Here is a 23,798-nt window from a genome sequence, read left to right as displayed (position 1 = left end):
CCTTAAGGATAAGTGGTATGCAGGGGTTAAATATTAAGAATAATATTCTTTTAACAGCCACTAACCCTAATTCTGTAAAGATGGCTGACCCTAACTCTCCTAAGTAGGATTCTTTAATTAGATAATGTAACATGAAACCCTCTGAGATCTGGGGGAAAAATTGCCATAAATTGGAAATAATTGAAGCAGCAAGCCACTGTTGGGATTTTAAGTTTATCTTATCCCTTAGTACATTGGCGCAGGAAAAAAGGTTGAGAGTCATTGCAATAATGAATTTAAAGTAAGATTCAATTTACATAAATTCAAACATATTCATAAACTTTCAGGAAAAAACCTATAGTGTAGCATAGTATAATATAGAATAAAAGTGAGGTAGTCCTGTGTATATAACAATCCCTAGATATCATTATACTCCAAGTACTGAAATAGACAGGATCCTCTCTTTGAGGAAGAAAAAACACTTAAACACAAGATAATATAATGCTATAGGAAAAGGAAAGTTAAAATATCTCCTGAAATCTTCACTCTCTGATCAATAAGAAGGGAAGCCCCTGCATGTTAAATCAAGTCACTAATCACTAACAGATTTGCCCTGCTGTTTAGCATGCCTAAGCACACAATCTTCTTGGTATACTACTGCCTCCTGGGGGTTATAGTACATTACTACTCTGCTGAGAAATAATACTATAATAAATAGAAAATACACATTATTTTCTACTAATAATACAATGTAAAAGGTCCATATAGGCCTTTTAATAACAAGTAGGTCTTTCCTAAATAATTTCTTTTTAAGTGTTGTATTCATTTCTATCTGAATAATCAAGAACTAAATACATAATAAAACTTAATTATAGAAAGTGGTTGTTAAAATGATTAAGAACATAAGGGCTTATATAGCATTTTGCATTCTCAAAGCACTTAGTCAACATTAAATGATTAATCCTTACAACATTCTTGAGGTCAATATTACCACCATCTTTTTACGGAAAAGTAAATAGCAAGGTTAAGTGAAGTATTAGAAATTCAAGAACTGGTCAGTATCTAATCAGCAAAGTGCCTCAGGAAGATGGTTTAATGTAAAATATGAAGCACTAATACATTAACTTATCTCTACTACCCCCTGACCTACCTCTAGGAGAAATTAATTACTCTCATCTGTGGCCCCATAGCATTTTATAAGACTTAACAATTTTGTATTACAGTTATTGGATTGTCAGTCTCTCTGACTAAACTCTGTTCCTCTAGAAGACTTTGCACAGTGTCTAGCACATAGTAAGACATAACAATGAATCATTCAGTCATTTGTTCAACAAACTATTAAGCATCTGCTACATACATTCACTGTTCTACACACAGGAGATACAGTAGTGAGTAAGAAAGCCAAGCTCAGGCCGGGCGCGGTGGCTCACGCCTGTAATCCTAGCACTCTGGGAGGCCGAGGCGGGTGGATCGCTCAAGGTCAGGAGTTCGAGACCAGCCTGAGCGAGACCCCGTCTCTACTAAAAATAGAAAGACATCATATGGACAACTAAAAATCTATATAGAAAAAATTAGTCGGGCATGGTGGCGCATGCCTGTAGTCCCAGCTACTCGGGAGGCTGAGGCAGTAGGATCGCTTAAGCCGAGGAGTCTGAGGTTGCTGTGAGCTAAGCTGGCGCCACGGCACTCACTCTAGCCTGGGCAACAAAGTGAGACTCTGTCTCAACAAAAAAAAAAAAAAAAAAAAAAAAGAAAGCCAAGCTCACTATTCTTATGGGGCATACATTCTACGAAGGAAGGCAGATAACAAACAAAAAACACCCAAACAATCAGATAGTAAGAAGAGCAAGAGAGAGAATATTCGAATAGAGTGATGTGACTAAAGATGACTAAGTGGTTATATTAGATTAGGCAATGATATTCAAACTGATATCTGAATCTAAGAAAGAACCAGTCATAACCACTTGAGGAAACGACAATTCCAGGTCGCAAGTATAAAAGGTCCAAAGTGGGGAAGAAATGCAAACGTTTAAAGAACTGAACAAAAAAAAAAAGACTGTGGTTAGAGTATAGTAGAGAAAGCGGTTAGTATAAAAGATGAAATCAGAGAGTGGGGCAGAGGTCAGAACAGAGTTTTCTTGGGCCATACTAAGAATTTTATTCTAAGTGAGATGGGAAGTTATTTAAGGCTCCATAATACATATTTGCTGATTTAAATTGCTCTATTTGCCTAATAGGTAGCACTAAAAGGAAAATTAATACTTAGGAAAATTACTATGCTATTGGTTAGGGAGCTTTTCTTTTTTAATAAATTACTTTTTAGTGAAAAGTTATTTTATAATTAAATCCTCAGACTAAAGGATAAAACAGCAGTGTCTACTAACATTTTAATAGAAGTTAGAATAATGAGATTTTGACAGTCATTATTGGAAGAAATTGAAGAGCTCCTGCATAAACCACTATACATTATAGATGACTATACTAGGATCTTATGCTAATCACCTATTAATTTTACAAAGCCTAAGATATCTCCAAATAGCTCCTGATGAGTGCCAGACAGACATCTGGAGAGGAGGCTCCTCAGTGAAAGTATGAAAGTGCCATTAAACAAAATAAATCTCTTCCTCTTACCAGAGAAACCAGATGAAAAAGTAGCATACATTTAGAAGAGAGAACACTTTTCACCAAATTTTCTGAACAAAATACAGCAACAGCCTAGAAATTAAGGTCAGGTTCATATTTCACCTAAGATGATACAGGTTCTTCGGAAGCCTCAAGGCTAATACCAAGCCATAACACCAAGATTCAGTTAAATTCAATCTCACAAATAATCACTTCAGAGAAAATATTATCATTTCCTCATTCTGGGTGGCAGGTTCTTGAACATTTGTTATAATAAACTTTGTGTATTTTCTACCTTTTTAATATGTTTTATAATTTTCATTAAAAAGAAAAACACAAAATTTACCACATTAGCCATTATTAAGAGTTTAGTTGAGTGGTGTTAAGTATATTTGTATTGTTGTGCAAAAGATTTCCAGAACATTTTCATGCTGTAAAACTGAAACTCTATACCCGAACAATAACCCCCCATTTATTCCCTGGTCCCAGCCCCTAGCAACCACCATTCTACTTTCTATATCACTTTCTATTTTTTAACTTATAATATTACATTGTAACAATACCTAAGCCTCTACAAAAGAAACTAGGTACACAAGCATTTGAGGCTGTCTTTTAGTTTGTTTTTGTTCAAACACCATTCCATCCCCATTTCCTAAACCAAAATATGTATAGTGGAAGGGCTAAGAATTGCCTCTAGTATGTAGACAGGAACACAGAAGAAGTGACTAAGAAATATAATGTACACTGCACTACTTCTAATCCACCATAAGTACCACCAATTAATATAGAGAAGCAGGGTTATCGGCAACTAGCAAATGTGCTATGATATATTTATATGGAAAAATACATAGTACATAGGTAGAATGAATACTGGACCTAAAATTAAAAGACCTAAGTTTGAGAATAGCTTAATAGATAATAATATTTTTAGCCTTTTATATTTTACAAGGAACTTCCACATATACCAATTCATTTAGTCAAGACATAATCCCTCCAGATCTCAGTTTTCTTCATCTATGAAACAGGAATAAAAATATCTACCATGCTGATCTCACAGGGTTGAACCCAGAAAAAATAATAAATGTAAATGCAATATAAAAGTTGTAAACACTACTACATATATATAAACTGTCTAAAGCTAAATTTTAAAAATGCTTTGAAACCAGCCTAAGAATGAGACCCCATCTCTATAAAAAAATAGAAAAAAAATCAGCTGGGCATGGTGGTGCACGCCTGTAGTCCCAGCTACTCAAGAGGCTAAGGCAGGAGGATCGCTTGAGCCCAGGAGCTTGAGGTTGCAGTAAGCCATGACGATGACACTGCACTCTAGTCCAGGCAACAGAATGAGACTCTGTCTCAAAAAAAAAAAAAAAAAAAAAATCAAAAAATGCATTACTTCTGGCCGGGCGCGGTGGCTCACGCCTGTAATCCTAGCACTCTGGGAGGCCGAGGTGGGCGGATCGTTTGAGCTCAGGAGTTCGAGACCAGCCTGAGCAAGAGCGAGACCCCATCTCTACTAAAAATAGAAAGAAATTATATGGACAGCTAAAAATATATATATAGAAAAAATTAGCCGGGCATGGTGGTGCATGCCTGTAGTCCCAGCTACTCGGGAGGCTGAGACAGGAGGATCGCTTGAGCTCAGGAGTTTGAGGTTGCTGTGAGCTAGGCTAACGCCACGGCACTCACTCTAGCCTGGGCAACAGAGTGAGACTCTGTCTCAAAAAAAAAAAAAAAAAAAAAAAAAATGCATTACTTCTAACCAAGGAAAATAGTTGACATGGTGCTATGCATGCAATTCCTATTTATTAAATATTTGTCAAATAATTTATAGAGCATCCTGAATATGAAAAGGCAGCAAAATTTTCTCTATCCATTTGGAGCACAGAAAACAAACTCTCTGGCCGGGCGCGGTGGCTCACACCTGTAATCCTAGCACTCTGGGAGGCCGAGGTGGGCGGATCGTTTGAGCTCAGGAGTTCGAGACCAGCCTGAGCAAGAGTGAGACCCCATCTCTACTAAAAATAGAAAGAAATTATATAGACAGCTAAAAATATATATAGAAAAAATTAGCCGGGCATGGTGGCACATGCCTGTAGTCCCAGCTACTCGGGAGGCTGAGACAGGAGGATCCTTTGAGCTCAGGAGTTTGAGTTTGCTGTGAGCTAGGCTGACGCCACGGCACCCACTCTAGCCTGGGCAACAGAGTGAGACTCTGTCTCAAAAAAAAAAAAAAAAAGAAAAAGAAAACAAACTCTCTTTAATCTACTAAAAGTGAGGTCAAAGTTTTCAAAAAATCAAAATATAAAATATAAATCTACATACTACATATAACAAGAACAAAAGGGAAGCACAATTTATTCCCACCACATTAAAGGGACAGGATTAATGGCAGGGCATGGTAGCTCCCACCTGTGATCTCAGCACTTTCTGAGGCTGAGGTGGGAGGATCATTTGAGATCAGGAGTTTGAGACCAGGCTGAGCAACATAGCAAGATCCATCTCTACAATTTTTTTTTTTTTTTAATAAGTAGCCAGGCATCCTCAAGAACATTTAGGAGAAAGAAAAAAAAATAGCCAGACATGGTAGCTCACACCTGTAGTCCTAGCTACCCTAGGAGGCTGAGGTGGGAGGATCACTTGAGCCCAGGAGTTCAAGGTAACAGTGAGCTGTGATTGCACCACTGCACTCCATCCTGTGTGACAGAGTGAGACCCTGTCTTTAAAAAAATTAAAAATAAATACATGAAAGGAAAGGATTTTAGGTGTACTTATTTACAACACATAGCAGCAATTCTTTGGAGAAATATATGTAACTTTTTCCAAACGTTATTACTTTTTGAATTAGTGATTTGATAGATTGCAAAACTATCAGTGAAATGCTTGTTCAATGAAAATTACCAGAGCACAAGCACAGGCAATATTCTTACAACCCAAATTAACACTAAAATCAGGAACAAAACTACTTCTCTGAGACATCATATAGTTATAAAACTATGTGGGACTTACATGAAGAATCTCATTCCTTAAAGGGTAGGTTGTATTAATTTTGAGAATATAATCAAGAAGGCCATTTAAAATCCTTTCGACTAGTAAGGATTAAAAAAGAAAGGAATGGCCATGTCTTATAAGGGCAGATAAAAGGCAAGTCCTTTATCTCCACTTCTAAATTGTATGATTTAGCTTGTATTTTGCCTATACAAACCAAATGTAAGAGGATTTATCTAGTAAGCAGGCAAGGCATTATTAAATTCTGAACCTTTGGTAACTAACTCTTTAGAATCACCTTTTCAATTCCTCCCCCATTTGAAAGGAGCACTTCAGTTAGGACACCATTTGCTAAACTTCTATCAGCTTGGCATAATGGCTCATAATCCAGCACCAAGGTTGATCTGACTATGAGGGGATCCACAAAATCAAAGTAATTCAGTCCATGAAGGGTCCAGATAAGGGAAACCCTAGTTTCATGTCAATTAGAAGAAGGCTGTTTATAAAGATTTTAATATGGTTGTAAGTACAATGAAGTATAAAGATCAGTATTTCAATTAAATACTGACCCAAAGGTTAAAAGTCATTTGTTCCCCAGGTTATCTGGAACCAGAGTAACAAACTGTCCCTCAGAATATAGCAATCTGGCAACCATCCAACTAATTTCAAGTCTTTCATTCAACAAAAAAATAAAGATCATCAGCCCTGATTCTTCCACATTCTTCCTTTCAACAGATATTTCTGAAGGCTTACAACGTACTAGGCATTTACTAGCTTGGTCAGCCAACGTAGCTTACAACTGCCATGGAACCTTCATATAAAAATGATAGTATAATTAAACCTTGTTGCTTAGCCTTTTTAGAAATAATTTGTGTTCAAGGACATGTATCTCAATTAATGCATTCATTAAATACAAGAAAAATTGATACAGAGTATGCAAAAGTAGATGTAGAAAATAGAACCAGGGGAACATGTAATACTCTTTCCAGTTGTGCAGTTCTACAAAGCTGTTATAAGACTGTTCTAATAATGAGATTTGGTAACATGTATTGGATATTTATCTTTATACTTGAACACTTATAATGTCCTCAAAGAATACCCATGTAACAACCAACCCATCAATCTATACAAGACTACTAAAAGCCACATAATATAGAATAAACACAAGAGGGCGCACAAGTCTGGAAAATTCACAAAACCAAAGGCAAGTTGCATTTCACTCAACAATTTGCCGCTCTTAAAACATGGACATAGGATTTATAAAGGATTCTTCCTGCATGTACTCGAGGCCAAGTGCACTTTCTCAATATACTTTCCAGAAATCAAATCACTGCTTCTCCAATAATCTAAATTCCTTATCTAAATTGACTTTAAGCCTCAATTTAATATTTTATCATTAAGAAAAAGTATGACTTTTATTCAGAAGTTAATGCCACCTTTTAGTCTACCTTCTCCTTGGAAGACCTACTGTTTAGAAACTAGTCAATTCTTAAAAGGTTTATTTTCAAATATCATTAAAGCTTAGCAACTGAATGATTATAATCATAATAAACTTACTTATATGAAATAGTCCTCCCATTTTTAGAAATTTATGCAAATCAGGCCAGACACAGTGGCTCACACCTGTAATTCTAACACTCTGGGAGGCTGGGGCAGGAGGCCTACTTGAGGTCAGGAGTTCAAGAACAGCCTGAGCAAGAGCAAAACCCCACACCTCTACTAAAAATAGAAAAATTAGCTGGGCATAGTGGCACTTGCCTGCAGTCCCAACTACTCGGGAGCCTGAAGCAAGAGAATCGCTTGAACCTAGCAGTTTGAGGTTGCAGTGAGCTACGATGATGCCACTGCACTCTAGCCAGGGCAACAGAGTAAGACTGTCTAAAAAAAAAAAAAAGAAAGAAGAAATTTATGCAAATCAATATCATACTATATTAGCTGTTTAATTATTGAGCAGTGAATATTCTACCTATAATGTTCTATTCCAAGATTTCCCAACTGATCCCAAATGGTAGGCCACAATGGCATTGGTTCACCCTCTCACAAAATTACAAGCCACCACCTAAGGAGATTATATACAGTCAGCCCTCTGTATCCATGAATTCTGCGTCCACGGATTCAACCAACTGCAGATCAAAAATATTAAAAACAAACCCCTTCCCCCAAAAACACCCTGTGGCTGTACTGAACATATACAGACTTTTTTCTTATCATTATTCCCTAAACAATACAGTATAACAATTATTTACATAGCATTTACATTGTGGTAAATATTGTATGTAATCTAGAAATGATTTAAAGTATACAGAAGGATGTGTATAGCTTATATACAAACATTATGCCATTTTATATAAGAAACTTGAGCATCCACAGATTTTCTCTCCATGAGAGATCCTGGAACCAATTCCTCACAGATACTGAGGGACAACTGTACTAAGATTATAGAGCCTATCGGCAGAAACATAATTCAAAATAATTCAGGGGTACATTCTACCTAACCCAAGATTCACAGCAGAGTATACTCTAAACACGCACACACGCACACACACAGTTGCAGGTGTGCAGCTTTCTTCAGTTTTACATAGCATTAATGCTGGCTGAGACAAATGAAATTATTCTGAATGCCAACTCCTACTCTGGTGTATTCTGCCTAACTCCTACACAGAGGAGGCACCTGACATGAGTACCCCTGGTACACACAGGCACAAAAATATTACTTACCCCTTACATATTATCAAACTAAGGACAACGAGAGGAACTGCTAGGAGCAGGAGAGTCAGGCAAGCAGCCCAGACTAGCTGCACTGAACCACAGGTTGTGTAGTATGAGCGAAGGCTGACAGTACAAAAAAAGGATATGGAATATATTACTACAGTGACCAAAGGTCAAGATGCCAACCAAGAAAATAATCATCAGGAACCCAAGACTGGTCAAAACCCAGTAAACAAAGTAAGTTACTTATAATATGGGAAGCTACTACAGACCTGACTCTACATTCTATCTAAACCAGCCACTCCTAGTATACTTTTTCCCAGGTAATTGACCCTGGACCAGAAAGGAAAGGGTGTCTGTAAGGACATGATTGGAGCAATCACTAAAATTTGAAGGAGTTTTGTGGATTGGATAGCAGTACTGTATCAATGGTAATGTCCTAAATACTGTGGCTTTACATAAGAGTGTTCTCTACATTTTCAAGGATTTCACAGTGATGGGACATCATGTACACAGCTTACTTTGAAATAGTTTGGAAAACAACAATATTAATAAATAGGGAATTATAAGCCAAATATGTACAATGTTAACAACTGGGGGATCTAGATAAAAGGCATACAGGAGTCCTTTATACTAGTCTTGCACTTTTCCTCTAAGGTTTATATTATTTCAAAATTTAAAATTAAAAACTATAGAAATAAAATTTTAAATGCTTTGACAATGAAGTGTAGTATATTTTAAAAGAAATGTCTAGACCAGGTGTGGTGGCTCATGTCTGTAATCCTAACACTCTGGGAGGCCAAGGCAGGAAGACCGCTTGAGCTCAGGAATTCGGGACCAGCCTGAGCAACATAGTGAGACCCTATCTCTACAAAAAAAAAAAACAAAAAAAAAAAAACCCAGAAAGAAAGAAAAGTTTAAAAATAAAATAAATAAAATGCTTTGACAGTGGCGTATAATACATCTCAAAAAATCGAACGGGTGTGGTGGCTCACGCCTGTAATCCTAGCACTCTGGGAGGCCAAGGCAGGAGGATCATTTAAGCTGAGGAGTTCAAGACCAGCCTAAGCAAGAGCAAGACCCCATCTCTACTAAAAATAGACAGAAATTAGCTAGAGACCTAAAAATATACAGAAAAAATTAGCCAGGCATGGTGGTGCATGCCTGTAGTCCCAGCTACTCAGGAGGCTGAGGCAGAAGGATTGCTTGAGCCCAGGAGTTTGAGGTTGCTGTGAGCTAGGCTGATGCCATGGCACTCTAGCCTGGGCAACATAATGAGACTCTGTCTCAAAAAAAAAAAAAAGAAAAAATTAAATAAATACGTGAAGCAATTCTAACTTTAGTTCTTAAAAGTCTCACTGGACTTTAGTGAAAAAGAAATATTTCCATTAAATTAAATTATAAAGTACTCATTCCAGAGAATTCAAATAAAGGTAATAATGTAAACATTCTATGAAGTTATATACAGGTAACTTTTAAAATATAATAATGTAAAAACAGTGCTTTACATATCCCTCTTCAAAACTGAAACAGTATACTTCAGAAATATTAGCCGATCTCTGTAGGAAAAAAATAAATCACTAAATTTAACCAATGACTAAATTTATTCAACGACTTCTAGTATTGCTATAACACAAATATAAGGAGAATGTTTCAATTCTGGTACTAGTAATACTTCAATTTCCAAAAGAGATTAATTTTATTTAAGTATATTGCTCATCTAGCAATCTTATCACTTTAAAAGTTTCTTTGGAAAAACTATTTATTTGCCAGTACTTCTGGAGTTGCTTTCATAACTTCTAATCTGAAATCCTTTTTGGAGAATAGTAAAAAGAGTTTCTATGAAATGATTCTGGAAGAACCGAGATAGTTTTCTCTTTTCACTGAGATAGAAAATGCTACCAAATTTTTATTACAAGAGATAAGACCAATAGAAACCTTTAAAAGTTACACGCCCTAATACATTTTTAAATATTAAATAGCACCCACAAGGCATATTATGTACATTTTAATCAATGTCATTGTCAAGCATATATGACAACAAAACTTTCTCTTCATTTAAAACAATACATCCACACTCCTTAGTGATAAATACATACCATCTGGGAGTTGGAAATGAAACTTACTATTTATCACATGTTTATAACTTGGTCATTAGGACGGAAAATTCTTAAAACAAATTGTGACAAATCTGAAAACTTAAGTAACTGAGTTCCTATTTCCTGAATCTCCTTCACAGCAAGACTTTCTTTTTTGCCAGACTTCCTGAATCACTTCCTAGGGAGACAGCGTCCATCTTAAAGTAGTTGTTTCTATTCCACAAAAGGCTAGTTTCCAAGGAGATGCTGTGGAATCCAACATTGCTTTAGGCTGACATTTATGAGAAAAAAATCCCTCTTAGCCAAAATTGTAATTCTCCTCTTAGATCAGCAATAATAAAATAAAAACTAAGTGTACAAATAAGTAAACAATGATGTGTGGGCTTAAGAGAGACTCATTTCAACACCAAGTAGAAAAGCTATTTATACCAATCAAATGGTGATAACTAGAAAACATACTTTTGTTTGTAGTCTTTTCTTGAATAATAAAGACACAAACACTACTTTGTGTCTTCTTACATGTATCCAAGAGAAGACAGAAACCTTTCAACCACTTTTATTTTTTTGCAAGACAGAGTCTCACTCTCTTGCTCAGGCTAGAGTACAGTGGCATAATCATAGCTCACAGCAACCTCAAACTCCTGGACTCAAGCAATCCTCTTGCCTCAGCCTCCCAAGTAGCTGGGACTACAGGTATGCCACCACATCCAGCTAATTTTTGACTTGGCTTCTCAGAGTGCTGCAATTACAGGCATGAGCCACTGTGGTTGGCTGGAATATTTTTTAATGTGAGACTTGCAATGTGTTCATTTTTCTCTGGCAATTTATAGACCTAATTACTTTGTTTCTTTTCTTTTTTCCCCAGAGGTAGATATATATCTGAAAACATCTAATTACTTTTAATAGCTACATCATATCCCATATTATGAATATACCAATTTAATATTTTGAGTTTTTACTTACAAAGAAGATAAAAATCTATAATTAGAGATGAGAGCTTATTTGGAGGTTCTAGCAAGGAGTACAGCTACTTGCATACCCTCCATCAAAAAACCATCCTCTCCTACTGGGGAAGGTCATCCTTGAGGCTGGGTATAGTGCCTCAGGCCTGTAATCTCAGCACTTTGGGAGGCTGAGGTGGGAGGATCACTGGAGGCCAGGAGTTTGAAGCCAGCCTGGGCAACATAGTGAGATCCTGTCTCTACAAAAAAGAAAAAAAAATAGCCAGGCGTGGTGGCATGTACTTGTAGTCCCAGCTACTCAGGAGGCTGAGTCAGGAGGATCACTTGAGCCAAGGAATTTGAGGCTGCAGTGAGACATGATCACACCAATGTACTCTAGCCTGAGAGACAAGAGCGAGTCCCTGTCTCTAAAAAGAAAAATAATAAAAGTAAAGTAAAATAAAAAATAAAAAGTATTTGTTTTTAGGAAGATGTTGATCAAAGGGTACAAAGTTTCAGTTAGATTGGAAGAATGTTTTAGTGATCTGTTGCACTGCATGGTGACCATAGTTAATAAAAATGTATTGTTTGGCCAGGTGGAGTGGTTTATTCCTGTAATTCTAGCACTCTGGGAGGCCGAGGCGGGAGGATCACTTGAGGTCAGGAGCTCAAGACCAGCCTGAGCAAGTGTGAGACTGAGACCCCCCCCCACCACTCTACCAAAAAGTAGAAAAAATGAGCTGGGCACGGTGGTGCGTACCTGTAGTCCCAGCTACTCAGGAGGCTGAGGCAGGAGGATCACTTGAGCCTAAGAGTTTGAGGTTTCAGTGAGCTATGATTACACCACTGTACTGTACCCAGGGTGACAGAATGAGATTCTGTCTCAAAAAAAAAGTGTACTGTTTATTTGAAAACTGCTAAAATAGATTTTTAATGTTCTCACCACAAAAAAATAAATTTGAAAGGTGATCAATATGCTAATTAGCTTGATTGAATCTATGAAGTGTATATATAGATCAAAACATTATTGTACTTCATAAATATACACAATTATTATTTGTCAGTTTAAAATTTTTTTTAAGTATCCCTTTTCTTTCAAAAGTATATAATCCCAGCACTTTGGGAGGCCGAGGTGGGAGGAATTCATGACCAGCCTGGGCAACAGCAAGACTTCAGCTCTACAAAAAAATAAAAAAAACTAGCCAGGCATGGAGGCTTGCACCTGTGGTCCCAGATACTTAGGAGGCTGAAGCAGGAAAATCACTTCAGACCAGGAGTTGGAGTCTGTAGTGAGCTATGATGACACCACTGCACTCTAGCCTCTAGTGTAGGTGACAGAGTGAGATCCTGTCTCGAAAAGAAAAGAAAAGAAAAGAAAAGAAAAGAAAAGAAAAGAAAAGAAAAGAAGAAAAGAAAAGAAATTATGTAGGGGTATGTTTGTGAGTGCACGTGCACATACATGTGTAGTTATAGATATTTTGCAAAAGGTCTCAAAAGATGTTCAAACTGCATAAAAATAGTTAACTCTAGGGACTGGAATGGGGAATGGGGTGATTAGAAGACAATAGAGAAATAAAATTTTTATTGTTTAAAATTTTTCCAAAAATAACTGAGTTACTTTTGTAATTTAAAACATTTATATATATGTATGTGAGTGCAATGTATAGATTTACCATAAAGACCTGAACATAGACTTAAATGCATACAAATTATAAACCTGTCATAAGATCACGTGTTTAAAGCATATGAAATAATGGCCTATGTTGATAACAATAAACAATTTATTCCCAAAGATAAACTGGTAGTAGCAATTGTTCTGGTAATGAAATCCATAACAGGAAAAGAAATGACAGTTTGCTTTGATGGTTTTATCTTACGGTAGTGATACCTTGGCATGCTAAATATTTTAAGCTACAGGAATTTAAGAAATGGTAGATGCGGGAAGAACTCTCTAAGCAGGTCATAAGGCCATGTAAGAAGTGCCTTCCCTATATGCAGAGGAAAGGAACATTTTTATCTCCAAAGATGGAAGTACACTGAGAAGATATATGTGGAATACATTTAAGAAAGAGTATAGAGGAATCATTGACCAATTTGATGCAAAAAATTAAAAAAAGAAAAAGATAAATATCCTAAATGTATGAAACTAGCTAAGTGGAAGCAATGACCACAGTGAGGGAACTCAAAACATCAAGAAAGTCACCTGGTCAAAGAGGCAAGATGAGTTTGTTGGAGATCCGCTGATGGTGAGGAAGCTTAGACCACTGAAAAGGTATCACTTTCACTTCCAGTAATGATTGTGCGGGATCCTACTGGACTCACCCACACAGAGAAAACAACTATAAAATCTAGACATAATATAAAAAGAGCTACCTGAAAGCACTTGAAAGTGAAGAAAAACAGGCAGATTCTGGAAAAAGAGAGCTGTGAAGTGAGTTTCCATTTTCAAGGTTCAAGGGTCAAGTACAGTCAGGATGGTGACGGGAACAGAAACACTGGTGGAGAAAAACAGTCTTTCTGGCCTGGGGAACCAGAAGAGTAATGAAGCCCAGGAAACCTTGGCCTCTGGCGAAGAGGGAAGAAGACTCCCGAAGGAAGGGAGACATAAAAAGGATACTCAAGTTCTTCCCCAAAAAATAAAAAACTTCTGTCTACCCAAACCTTTAGATAACCCCTGAGTCACATATACACGCAAATTCAAAGCAGTTCAACAAAAAACAAAACATCTGAACTGATACCAGAGCTGCCACTCAAGAAACAGAATTTATTCTAACCAAGATAATTACCTGCCAAACGACATCAACAACAATGGAAAACTTTCTCAAGAGAAAAAAAAATCAACTCTGAAAAGTATTCAGATAAACCAATAAATAGCAGGAAAAGACTAACTGAAGAACAAAAAATAGAGAAGGCAAAAAAAATAATAAAATGGCAGATACAAAATCAACAGCATCAATAACTGTATTGTTAATGAACAGAAATTCCAATTAAAAGGCAGAAATTGACAAAACTGATTGAAAAAGCAAGACACAACTGTATGCTGTCCAAAAGAGATAAATTTTAGATGTAAAGGCATAAAAAAGTTGAAAATATATGGAAAGAGAAAGATACATAACACAGAATAAGTAGAAAAAAGCTAGAGTGCCTATATTAATATCAGACAAAATAGATATTTTTTTTTGAGATGGGGTCTCACTATGTTGCCCAGACTGGACTCCCACAACTAGGCTCAAGTGATCCTCCCATCTCAGCCTCCTGAGTAGCTGGGACTACAGGTACGTGCCACAGCTCCTGGCCTAGACAAAATAGATTTTAAGACAAAAATTACTACTAGAGGTAAACAAATCATCACATGGTGATGAAAGGATCAGTTCATCAAGCAGACAAACAGTATGTTATATGTTAATAATAGAGCTTCAAAATACATGAAGCAAAACTTGACAATATTAAAGGGATAGACCATTCCAAAATCTTAGCTGGAGATTTTAAGTTCTTAATGCCAGCAACTGAAAGAATAACTAGATTTAAAAAGTCAGCAAAGACATAGATGATACGAGCAACACAATCAACCACCTGGACTTAATTGATATCTATAGGACTACACCCCACAACTGCAGAATACATGTTCTTTCCAAGTGCTCATGGTAGATGAACCAGGAAAAGCCATATGCTGCTCCATGAAACTAGTCCCAGTACATTTAAAAGCATTAATAGCATCAAGAGTATGTTCTTTGACTACAATGGAATTAAATTAGAAATCAACAATAAGATAACTAAGAAAACATAAATATTTGGAAATTAAACAACAAACTTCTCAATAATCCATGGATCAAAGATGTACTAACAAAGAAAATTAGAAAATATTCTGAACTTAATGATAATGAAAATACATGTCAAAATTCATGAGATGCAGCAAAAACAGTACTGGGAGAGAAATGTTCAGCTTTAAATGCTCATATTATTTAAAAAAGAAAGATCTAAAGTCAATGGCGGCCGGGCGCAGTGGCTCACGCCTGTAATCCTAGCACTCTGGGAGGCCGAGGCGGGTGGATCGCTCAAGGTCAGGAGTTCGAGACCAGCCTGAGCAAGAGCGAGACCTCGTCTCTACTAAAAATAGAAAGAAATTATATGGACAACTAAAAATATATATATAGAAAAATTAGCCGGGCATAGTGGCGCATGCCTGTAGTCCCAGCTACTCGGGAGGCTGAGGCAGGAGGATCGCTTGAGCCCAGGAGTTTGAGGTTGCTGTGAGCTAGGCTGACGTCACGGCACTCACTCTAGCCTGGGCAACAAAGTGAGACTCTGTCTCAAAAAATAAATAAATAAATAAATAAAATAAAAAATAAAGTCAATGGCCTTTGTTCCCATCTTCAGAATTGAAAAAGAGAGCAAATTAAACGCAAAATAAGTAGAAAGAAAGAAAGAATAAAGAGCAGAAATCAGCAAAAGAGAAAATGCACAGCAATACAGAAAATAAATGAGACTAATAACTGATGGTCTAGAAAGATGAACAGAATTTATAGGTAGACTGATAAAAGAGAAGACACAAATTAACAAGATCAGGAATAAAAGAAAGAACATCACTACAGATCCTTCAGATATTAAAAAGGATAATAAGGCAATATTAGTAACAACTTTATGCCAATAAATTTGACAACCTAGATTAAATAAAAAATTAACTGAGAGAAACAGTTACCAAAACTGATCCAAAAGGAATAAGAAAACTTGAATAGCTCTATAAAAATCAAAGAAATTGAATTTATAATTAAAACTTTCCCACAGAGAAAAGTGCAGGTAAAGATGGAGGAGAGGGGAAGGGAGGAGAAGGGAAAGGGAAAGGCAAAGGCAAAGGGGAGGGGAATGGAGGGGAGGAAGGAGGGAGGGGAGGAGAGGAAAGAGGGAGGGGAGGGGAGGAAGGAGGGAGGAGAGAAAGGAAGGAAGAAAGGGAGGGAGGGAGGGGAAAGAGAGAAAGAGGGAAAGAAAGAGTGAGAAGAAAGAAAAGAAAGAAAGAAAGGGCATACACCAAAAGAAAGGAAGAAATAGAACTGTGATTACTTGCAGACAACATGATCATGTGCACAGAAAATCCTAAGGAATCTGCAAAAAACCCCTACTAGAACTTAAGAGTTTAACAGAGTTACTTTACACAACACAAACTACAAAACTACATCGTATTTCTAGAGATACTCAATGAATTAGAAAATGAAAAAAATTAATCCATTTATAATAGCATCAAAAAACAAAATATTTTTTCTTTTTTTTTTTTACACATGGACCTTAGAGAATGAAAAAAACAAAATATACAGGAATAAATGTAACAAAAGATGTGTAAGACCTGAACATTGAAAACTACAAAAAGTTGCAAAGGAAAATAAAAGAAGGCCTAAATAAATGAAGAGATATACCACATTGATGGATTATCAAAACTCAATAATGTTAAGATGGCATTCTCTCCAAATTGGTCTAAAAATGTAATGCAATCTCATTAACATCCAGGAAAGTTTTTTGAAGAAATTGATAGGCTGATTCTATACCTTACATAGAAATGCAAAGACACAGAGTAGCAAAAACAACCTATAGAAAGAAGAACAAGGTTGGGGGATTTACAATATCTGATGTCAGACTTACTATAAATCTACAATAATTAAGACATTATGGTTAGGGTATAAAAGTAGACACTTAGGCCAGGCACGGTGGCTCATGCCTGTAATCCCAGCACTTTGGGAGGCCAAGGTAGGTGGATCACTTGAGGCTGGGAGTTTGAGACCAGCCTGGGATGGGCAACATAGTGAGACCCCATCTCTCAAAAAAATAAAATTAGCTGGGTGTGGTGGCACACACCTGTAGTCCCAGCTACTCAGGAAGCTGAGTGGGAGGTGAGAGGACTGCTTGAGCCAGGAGGTCAAAGCTGCAGTGAGCTGTGATTATGCCATTACACTCCAGCATGAGCAAGAGGGAGACTTTGTCTCTTTAAAAAAAAAAAAAAAAAAGGAAAGGAAAGAAAAGAAAGGAGGACATATAGATCAATGAAATAGAGAATCCAGTAATAGCTCCATACTTACATGATCAAATGATTTGTGACAAAGGTGCCAATATAATTCAACGGGGAAAGGACAGTCTTTTAAACAAATGTTGTTGGACTTTGGCTATCTATATAGGAAAAAAATAAATAAACCTTGACTCTTATCTCACACAATATGAAAAATTAACTCAAAACAAATTATAGACCTAAAGGTAAAAACTATAAAAATTCTAGAAGACATCATAGGAGAAAATCTTTGTAATCTTGGGTAAGACAAAGATTTAAGAAAACAGGTCATAAAAAGAACGAATATAAAAAGAAGTCAAAGAAAAACCATCTAGCAAGCAGCTGGACATAAGGTATCATAATTTAGTAATAGGACTGGACTTATTGCTTTTGGGGTATTCTCATAGTGCTTTGTTCATACTCTTTTGCAACCTGTATCACAGAAAAATCATTCTTTCATTCAGAGAAAACAGACATGAATAAAAAACTCTCCATCTACTTGGAGCCTTTGAATCTTTACATGAAAAATTAATACTTAAGGAGAAAGACAGAAATTGGAAGGTAGCTTTTCCCATATCAAACTAGATAACAATAACGTTTCAGAGAAAGACTTTATAAAGGCAAAGCACTATAATGAAAAAGCTAGAGTTAGAAAAGTCAAAATTAAAAGAAAAAAGAATTGGTAAAATTTCACCAAATATATCTTTATGACAAGAGAGTATAAGAGAACTTTCTTTTACATAATGAGTATATTCCTAGAAAAATAAGTATAAAATCGAATTTTTATAAAATGAAACATTTTTATGCAGTGGTAAAAATTTATCAATCAATTTCATTACCATACTGTTTAGAAAGATCCTATTATGATTTCAATAATAAACCCTATATTTTATATATTTATGGATGTTCCCAAGTTAGGTTTGCTTAAAGGTACATATAGAGCTGAAATATTAATGCACATTTTAAAGAAATAATAACCTCACTTATGAGGAGAAAAAGCAGAGACAAACTTAATAGAAATTATCCCATAAGGCTGATTTTTCTTCTATAATAGTAAAAGTACATTTTTTTAAGAGATAGGGTCTCACTATGTTGCCCAGGGTGGTCTTAAACTCCTGGGCTCACACGATCCTCCTGCCTTCAGCCTCCCCAGTAGCTCAGATTACAGGACTGAGTCACTGAACCTGGCTAAAAGTACACTTTTTTTAGCCATTTTTTTGTGTCACAGAAGTGGCGGAAGAAAGTGGAAATGATACAGAAAAATGAAAAAAAGTTTAAAGATGTTCACAAATATAGAAAGGAGACAAATGGATCAAAAAAGGAAAAGAAATGATACTTAAATTAAAAATTAAGTGCTCTCTATTTATAAGGCTCACTGATTGCATCAACCACAGTTGTGGAAGGTGGTGGGAGGGGAGGCCAAGTCTTGCTAGAATAATCTACTAATCCGAACCTTCAGTAAAAATGTCACAATCATAACTATTACTTACCAAACATCTCTATAAAAGTAATAAATTATCTCTAATTCTTAAACAATAACCTTCCAAGATAGGTATTATTATACCCATTTTTCTTAACGTCAGAGAGGTAAAGAGATTTACTCAAAGCCATACTGTCATTAATAGAGGAGTAAGGGCTGGGCATGGTAGCTTAACATCTATAACCCCAGCACTTTGGGAGACTGAGGTGAGAGGATAGCTTGAGGCCAAGAGTTCAAGAGCAGCATGAGCAACATAGCAAGACCTTGTCTCTCTGGAAAAAAACAAACTTCGCTAAGTGTGGTGGTATCTGCCTGTAGTCCTAGCTACTTGGGAGGCTGAGACAGAAAGATCACTTGAGCCCACAAGTGGCTGCAGTGAGCTATGATCATGCCACTACACTCCAGCCTGGGTGACAGAGTAAGACTCCATGCCTTAAAAAAAAAAAAAAAAAAATAGAGGAGCAGGAAAGTGAACCTAGGTGTGCCCTTTGAAAACAGCATTCTAACTCCCAAATGGTGTCATATACAATATTTCTAAACAGTTTTTGTTTCATTTATAATAATCATGGTAATAAAAGAAATCCTTTAGGGAATTACAGAATAGTAAACACTTTACGAGGCAGCAGCAATACTGGAAATTCTACTAAATGAGGCCAAAAAAGATCCCCCCGAGTCAAAGGATAAAGTATCATGATATATTATTAATAAGATAGTAAGAACCTATTTTAAATCTCTAGGAAATATCCATTATCTTTGTTAACCCAACAGAAAGCTAAGCATGGGATCAAATGGCTTCGTGGTTCTATAGAAAATATCTCAAACACTTCAGTCACATCTTTTTTTTGGTATATATTTAAAGTGTACAACATGATGTTTTTATATACTTATACACAGTGAAATGGTAACTGTAGTCACGCAAATTAACATATCCATCATCTCACATTGTAACCCTTTCTGTGTCTGTGTGTTGTAAGAGCATCTAAAATCTACTCTCGGCTGGGCGCGGTGGCTCACGCCTGTAATCCTAGCACTCTGGGAGGCCGAGGCGGGTGGATTGCTCAAGGTCAGGAGTTCGAGACCAGCCTGAGTGAGACCCCGTCTCTACTAAAAATAGAAAGACATTATATGGACACCTAAAAATCTATATAGAAAAAATTAGCCGGGCATAGTGGCGCATGCCTGTAGTCCCAGCTACTCGGGAGGCTGAGGCAGTAGGATCGCTTGAGCCCAGGAGTTTGAGGTTGCTGTGAGCTAAGCTGACGCCACGGCACTCACTCTAGCCTGGGCAACAAAGTGAGACTCTGTCTCAACAAAAAAAAAAAAAAAAAAAAAAAATAAAATCTACTCTCTTAGCAATTATCCCAAATACAATACAGTATTATTAACTGTAGTTCTCAAACTGTACATCAGATTTCTAGACTTATTCATCCTACATATCTGCAACTTTGTATCCTCTGACCTGCATCTCCCCATTTCCTCCCTCCAACCTTCCCCACCAGCTTTAGTCACATCTTAAGAAATTGTTTATAAAATAAACTAAGGGTTAGGCTGGGAGTAGGCACACTGAAAATAAAGTGCATACAAAACAAAGGTAATAACCGAAGTCTTGCACTATTCAAGGGAATACAGATAATTACAATGATTTATTAGAAAAAACAAGAAATTTCCCTGAAAAAAAATCATTCTGAAAAAAAAAAAAAGTCATTGACAGGGAATTAATTATCTTAAATTGAAGGAAAGAAACATGATCACCATACCTCATGTAAAACATCTGTTCAAAACAAGATGTCCACAACCTATATAAATAACTAGAATGTATCCTATCAAGAGGCTGAGTGAAAAGAAAAAAATTCAAATCTCAAACATACAGGAAAATAATCAAACTTGAACAGAGAAAGCACACTTCTACAACATAGAAAAGGAAGCCATTCCCCTAGTGTTCCAACTCAATGAAGTCAATCTACATTTTGCCAAAGTATAGATTATTAAAATATTCATAACTGCACTAAATCAATAAAATATTACATTAAAATAAGAAGCCAGCCCAGAAGATTCTGTGAAAGTAAATAAAATTTCTACCTTTGGCCATTTGGGATTGAGAAGTCGGGCTTTAATTGCATCATCCAGTGCCTTGTCATACTGCTGGATTTTCATGTAGGCTGCAGATCTATTGCTGTATAAGATGCAGTTCTGAGGGTCAACAGCAAGGGCTTCATTATACAGAACAATAGCTGTGTGGAAATCTCCATCATGACAGGCCTGGTTACTCTGACGAACTTTTTCAACAAATTCAGCTTTGCTCAGTACTGGTCCATCAGGACTTCTCTGGCCAATAGTCTTAGCACCAAAGAGAGGAATCTACAAACAAAGAGACTTTGTCAAAGTTCAGATAATCCATATGGGTTCCTCCTCTGTTATGGTTAGGATGTTTGTCCCCTCCAAATCTCATGTTAAAATTTGATCCCAAATGTTGGAGGTGGGGCCTAATGGGAGGTGTTTTGGTCATGGGGGTGGATCCCTCATGAATAGATTAATGCCCTCCCTTGGGAAGGAGGAGTTGAGTGAATTCTCATCCTATTAACTCCTACAAAAGCTAGTTGTAAAAAGAGCTTGGCACCTCCCCACTCTCTCTTGCTTCCTCTTGCCATGTATTCTCTACACAAGAAGGTGAAGCTCCCCTTCACCTTCCGTCATGAGCAGAAGCAGCATGAGGCCCTCACCAGAGGCAGATGCCCAATCTTGAACTTTCCAGCCATCAGAATCCTGAGCCAAATAAACCTTTTTCCTTATAAATTACTCAGCCTCAGGTATTCCTTTATAGTAACACAAAACAGACAAAGATGTCATCTGAACCTCAAACACAAATGTTCTTCCTGATCTGCTTTACTTTATGTCAACTTTTGTGCCCTGAAAGATAGCAAACTTTCCTCAAAGCAGCCAACAAAGTGCCTTGAATGCATATGTGGATATGCATATGCATTCACACCTGTGAATAACCACTGCACTCCAGCCTGGGCAACATAGCAGGACCCCATCTCTATAAAAAGTAAACTGAAATAAAATAATGAACAAGATCAAAATATTAACTATACTGTACTCTAGCCCACATAACAGAGCAAGACCCTGTCTCAAAAAAAAAAAAAAATTATGGGGTATTTTAATTTTCTTAAATTTCTCTCCCATATCCAAATGTTAGGCAATGAGCATATGAACATTTTAAAATAAAGAAATAAACTCTTGGCCGGACGCGGTGGCTCACACCTGTAATCCTGGGAGGCCGATGCAGGCGGATTGTTTGAGCTCAGGAGTTCGAGATCAGCCTGAGCAAGAGCAAGACCCCATCTCTACTAAAAATAGAAAGAAATTATATGGACAGCTAAAAATATATATAGAAAAATTTAGCCGGGCATGGTGGCACATGCCTGTAGTCCCAGCTATTCAGGAGCCTGAGGCAGGAGGATCGCTTGAGCCCAGGAGTATGAGGTTGCTGTGAGCTAGGCTGACACCATGGCACTCTAGTCCAGGCAACAGAGTGAGATGCTGTCTCAAAAAAAAATAATAAATAAATAAACTCTTAAAAAATGTTTTGATGTACCACTGAAATTTTTTGGACCAGCAAATGTGGTAACTATAATTTGGATACTACCATGAAACTTCAAAGACAAACACCAGTTTTTGGAGACCACCAAAAGAAAAAAATATTCAGCTGTAAATTGTATTCTGGCAATTTAAGACCTGTTTTTCATGTTGATTTTTCAAAATCACTAAGTTTTCTATGGCCAAAGGGAGTGAATGAGTCAAATACTATTTATTTTTAAAACACGAAAATTATGGATCAGGCACAGTAGCTCACACCTGTAATCCTAGCTCTTTGGGAGGTGGAGGAGGAAGATCGTTTGAGGCCGGGAGTTCGAGACCAGCCTGAGCAACATAGCAAGACCCCGTCTCTACAAAAAGTAAAAAAAAATTAGCCAAGCATGGTGGCACACACCTATTAGTCCAAGCTACTTGGGAGGCTGAGGCAGGAGAATTGCTCAAGCCCAGGCATTGGAGGTTACAGTGAGCTATGAGGACGCACCACTGCCATAGAGTAAGACCCTGTCCAACATTACTTTTGCTCATTTAAAAATATTCCAGTTCCTAGTTTATAGTTTTTGTAGCCTGCTGAGGTTTGGTTTTAAGAAAGTCTAGGCCGGGCGCGGTGGCTCACGCCTGTAATCCTAGCACTCTGGGAGGCCGAGGCAGGTGGATCGCTCGAGGTCAGGAGTTCGAGACCAGCCTGAGCAAGAGTGAGACCCCGTCTCTACTAAAAATAGAAAGAAATTATATGGACAACTAAAATATATATATACAAAAAATTAGCCGGGCATGGTGGCGCATGCCTGTAGTCCCAGCTACTCGGGAGGCTGAGGCAGGAGGATCGCTTAAGTCCAGGAGTTTGAGGTTGCTGTGAGCTAGACTGACGCCACAGCACTCACTCTAGCCCGGGCAACAAATCGAGACTCTGTCTCAAAAAAAAAAAAAAAAAAAAAAAAGAAAGTCTAATTTGATCAGCCCCAAATTGTATTTACTTGTTAATTCCCATAGTTTCATGCCCATGAATAATACTGTAGAAACTAAATCACAATCCATTCGTTACAAACTCTGATTTGAAGATTTATCACAACATAATTCCAATATTCATAACCTTTGTATCTTCTAGAAGGTTCTCTTCACTTGAGATGGGTATAAATAAGTCACTACCATTTTATATGGTAAATAGCCAACCTCTTTTAAGGCTAACAGAGAAAATAGTTTTGCTTGTTTACTCATAATGACAGAAATTCAAATACACAAGGTCAAAATTAATTATTAAAATTTCAAATTCAACTCACTTACAAATACATGTAATTTAAACATTAAACACACAGATAAGCATGAATAATTTATATCATATGCCATTAAATTTT

General features: G+C 36.9%; 1 protein-coding gene across 1 annotated transcript in view; it reads right to left on the bottom strand.

Annotated features, from left to right (window-relative positions):
* TTC28 (tetratricopeptide repeat domain 28) overlaps positions 1–21,058 on the bottom strand; it is a 526,655-nt gene extending 505,597 nt beyond the window's left edge. Inside the window, exon 1 of the mRNA XM_069497389.1 lies at positions 20,929–21,058. Within this exon, the coding sequence (XP_069353490.1) occupies positions 20,929–21,003 (75 nt within the window). The 5' untranslated portion in view covers positions 21,004–21,058. The remainder of the gene's footprint in view (positions 1–20,928) is intronic.
* Positions 21,059–23,798: the final 2,740 nt, after the last annotated feature.

The sequence above is a fragment of the Eulemur rufifrons genome, chromosome 21 (assembly GCF_041146395.1).
Source record: "Eulemur rufifrons isolate Redbay chromosome 21, OSU_ERuf_1, whole genome shotgun sequence".
Classification (NCBI taxonomy): Eukaryota; Metazoa; Chordata; class Mammalia; order Primates; family Lemuridae; genus Eulemur; species Eulemur rufifrons.
The sequence above is the reverse complement of the archived record's forward strand: the minus strand, read 5'-3'. Positions and strand labels throughout refer to the sequence as shown.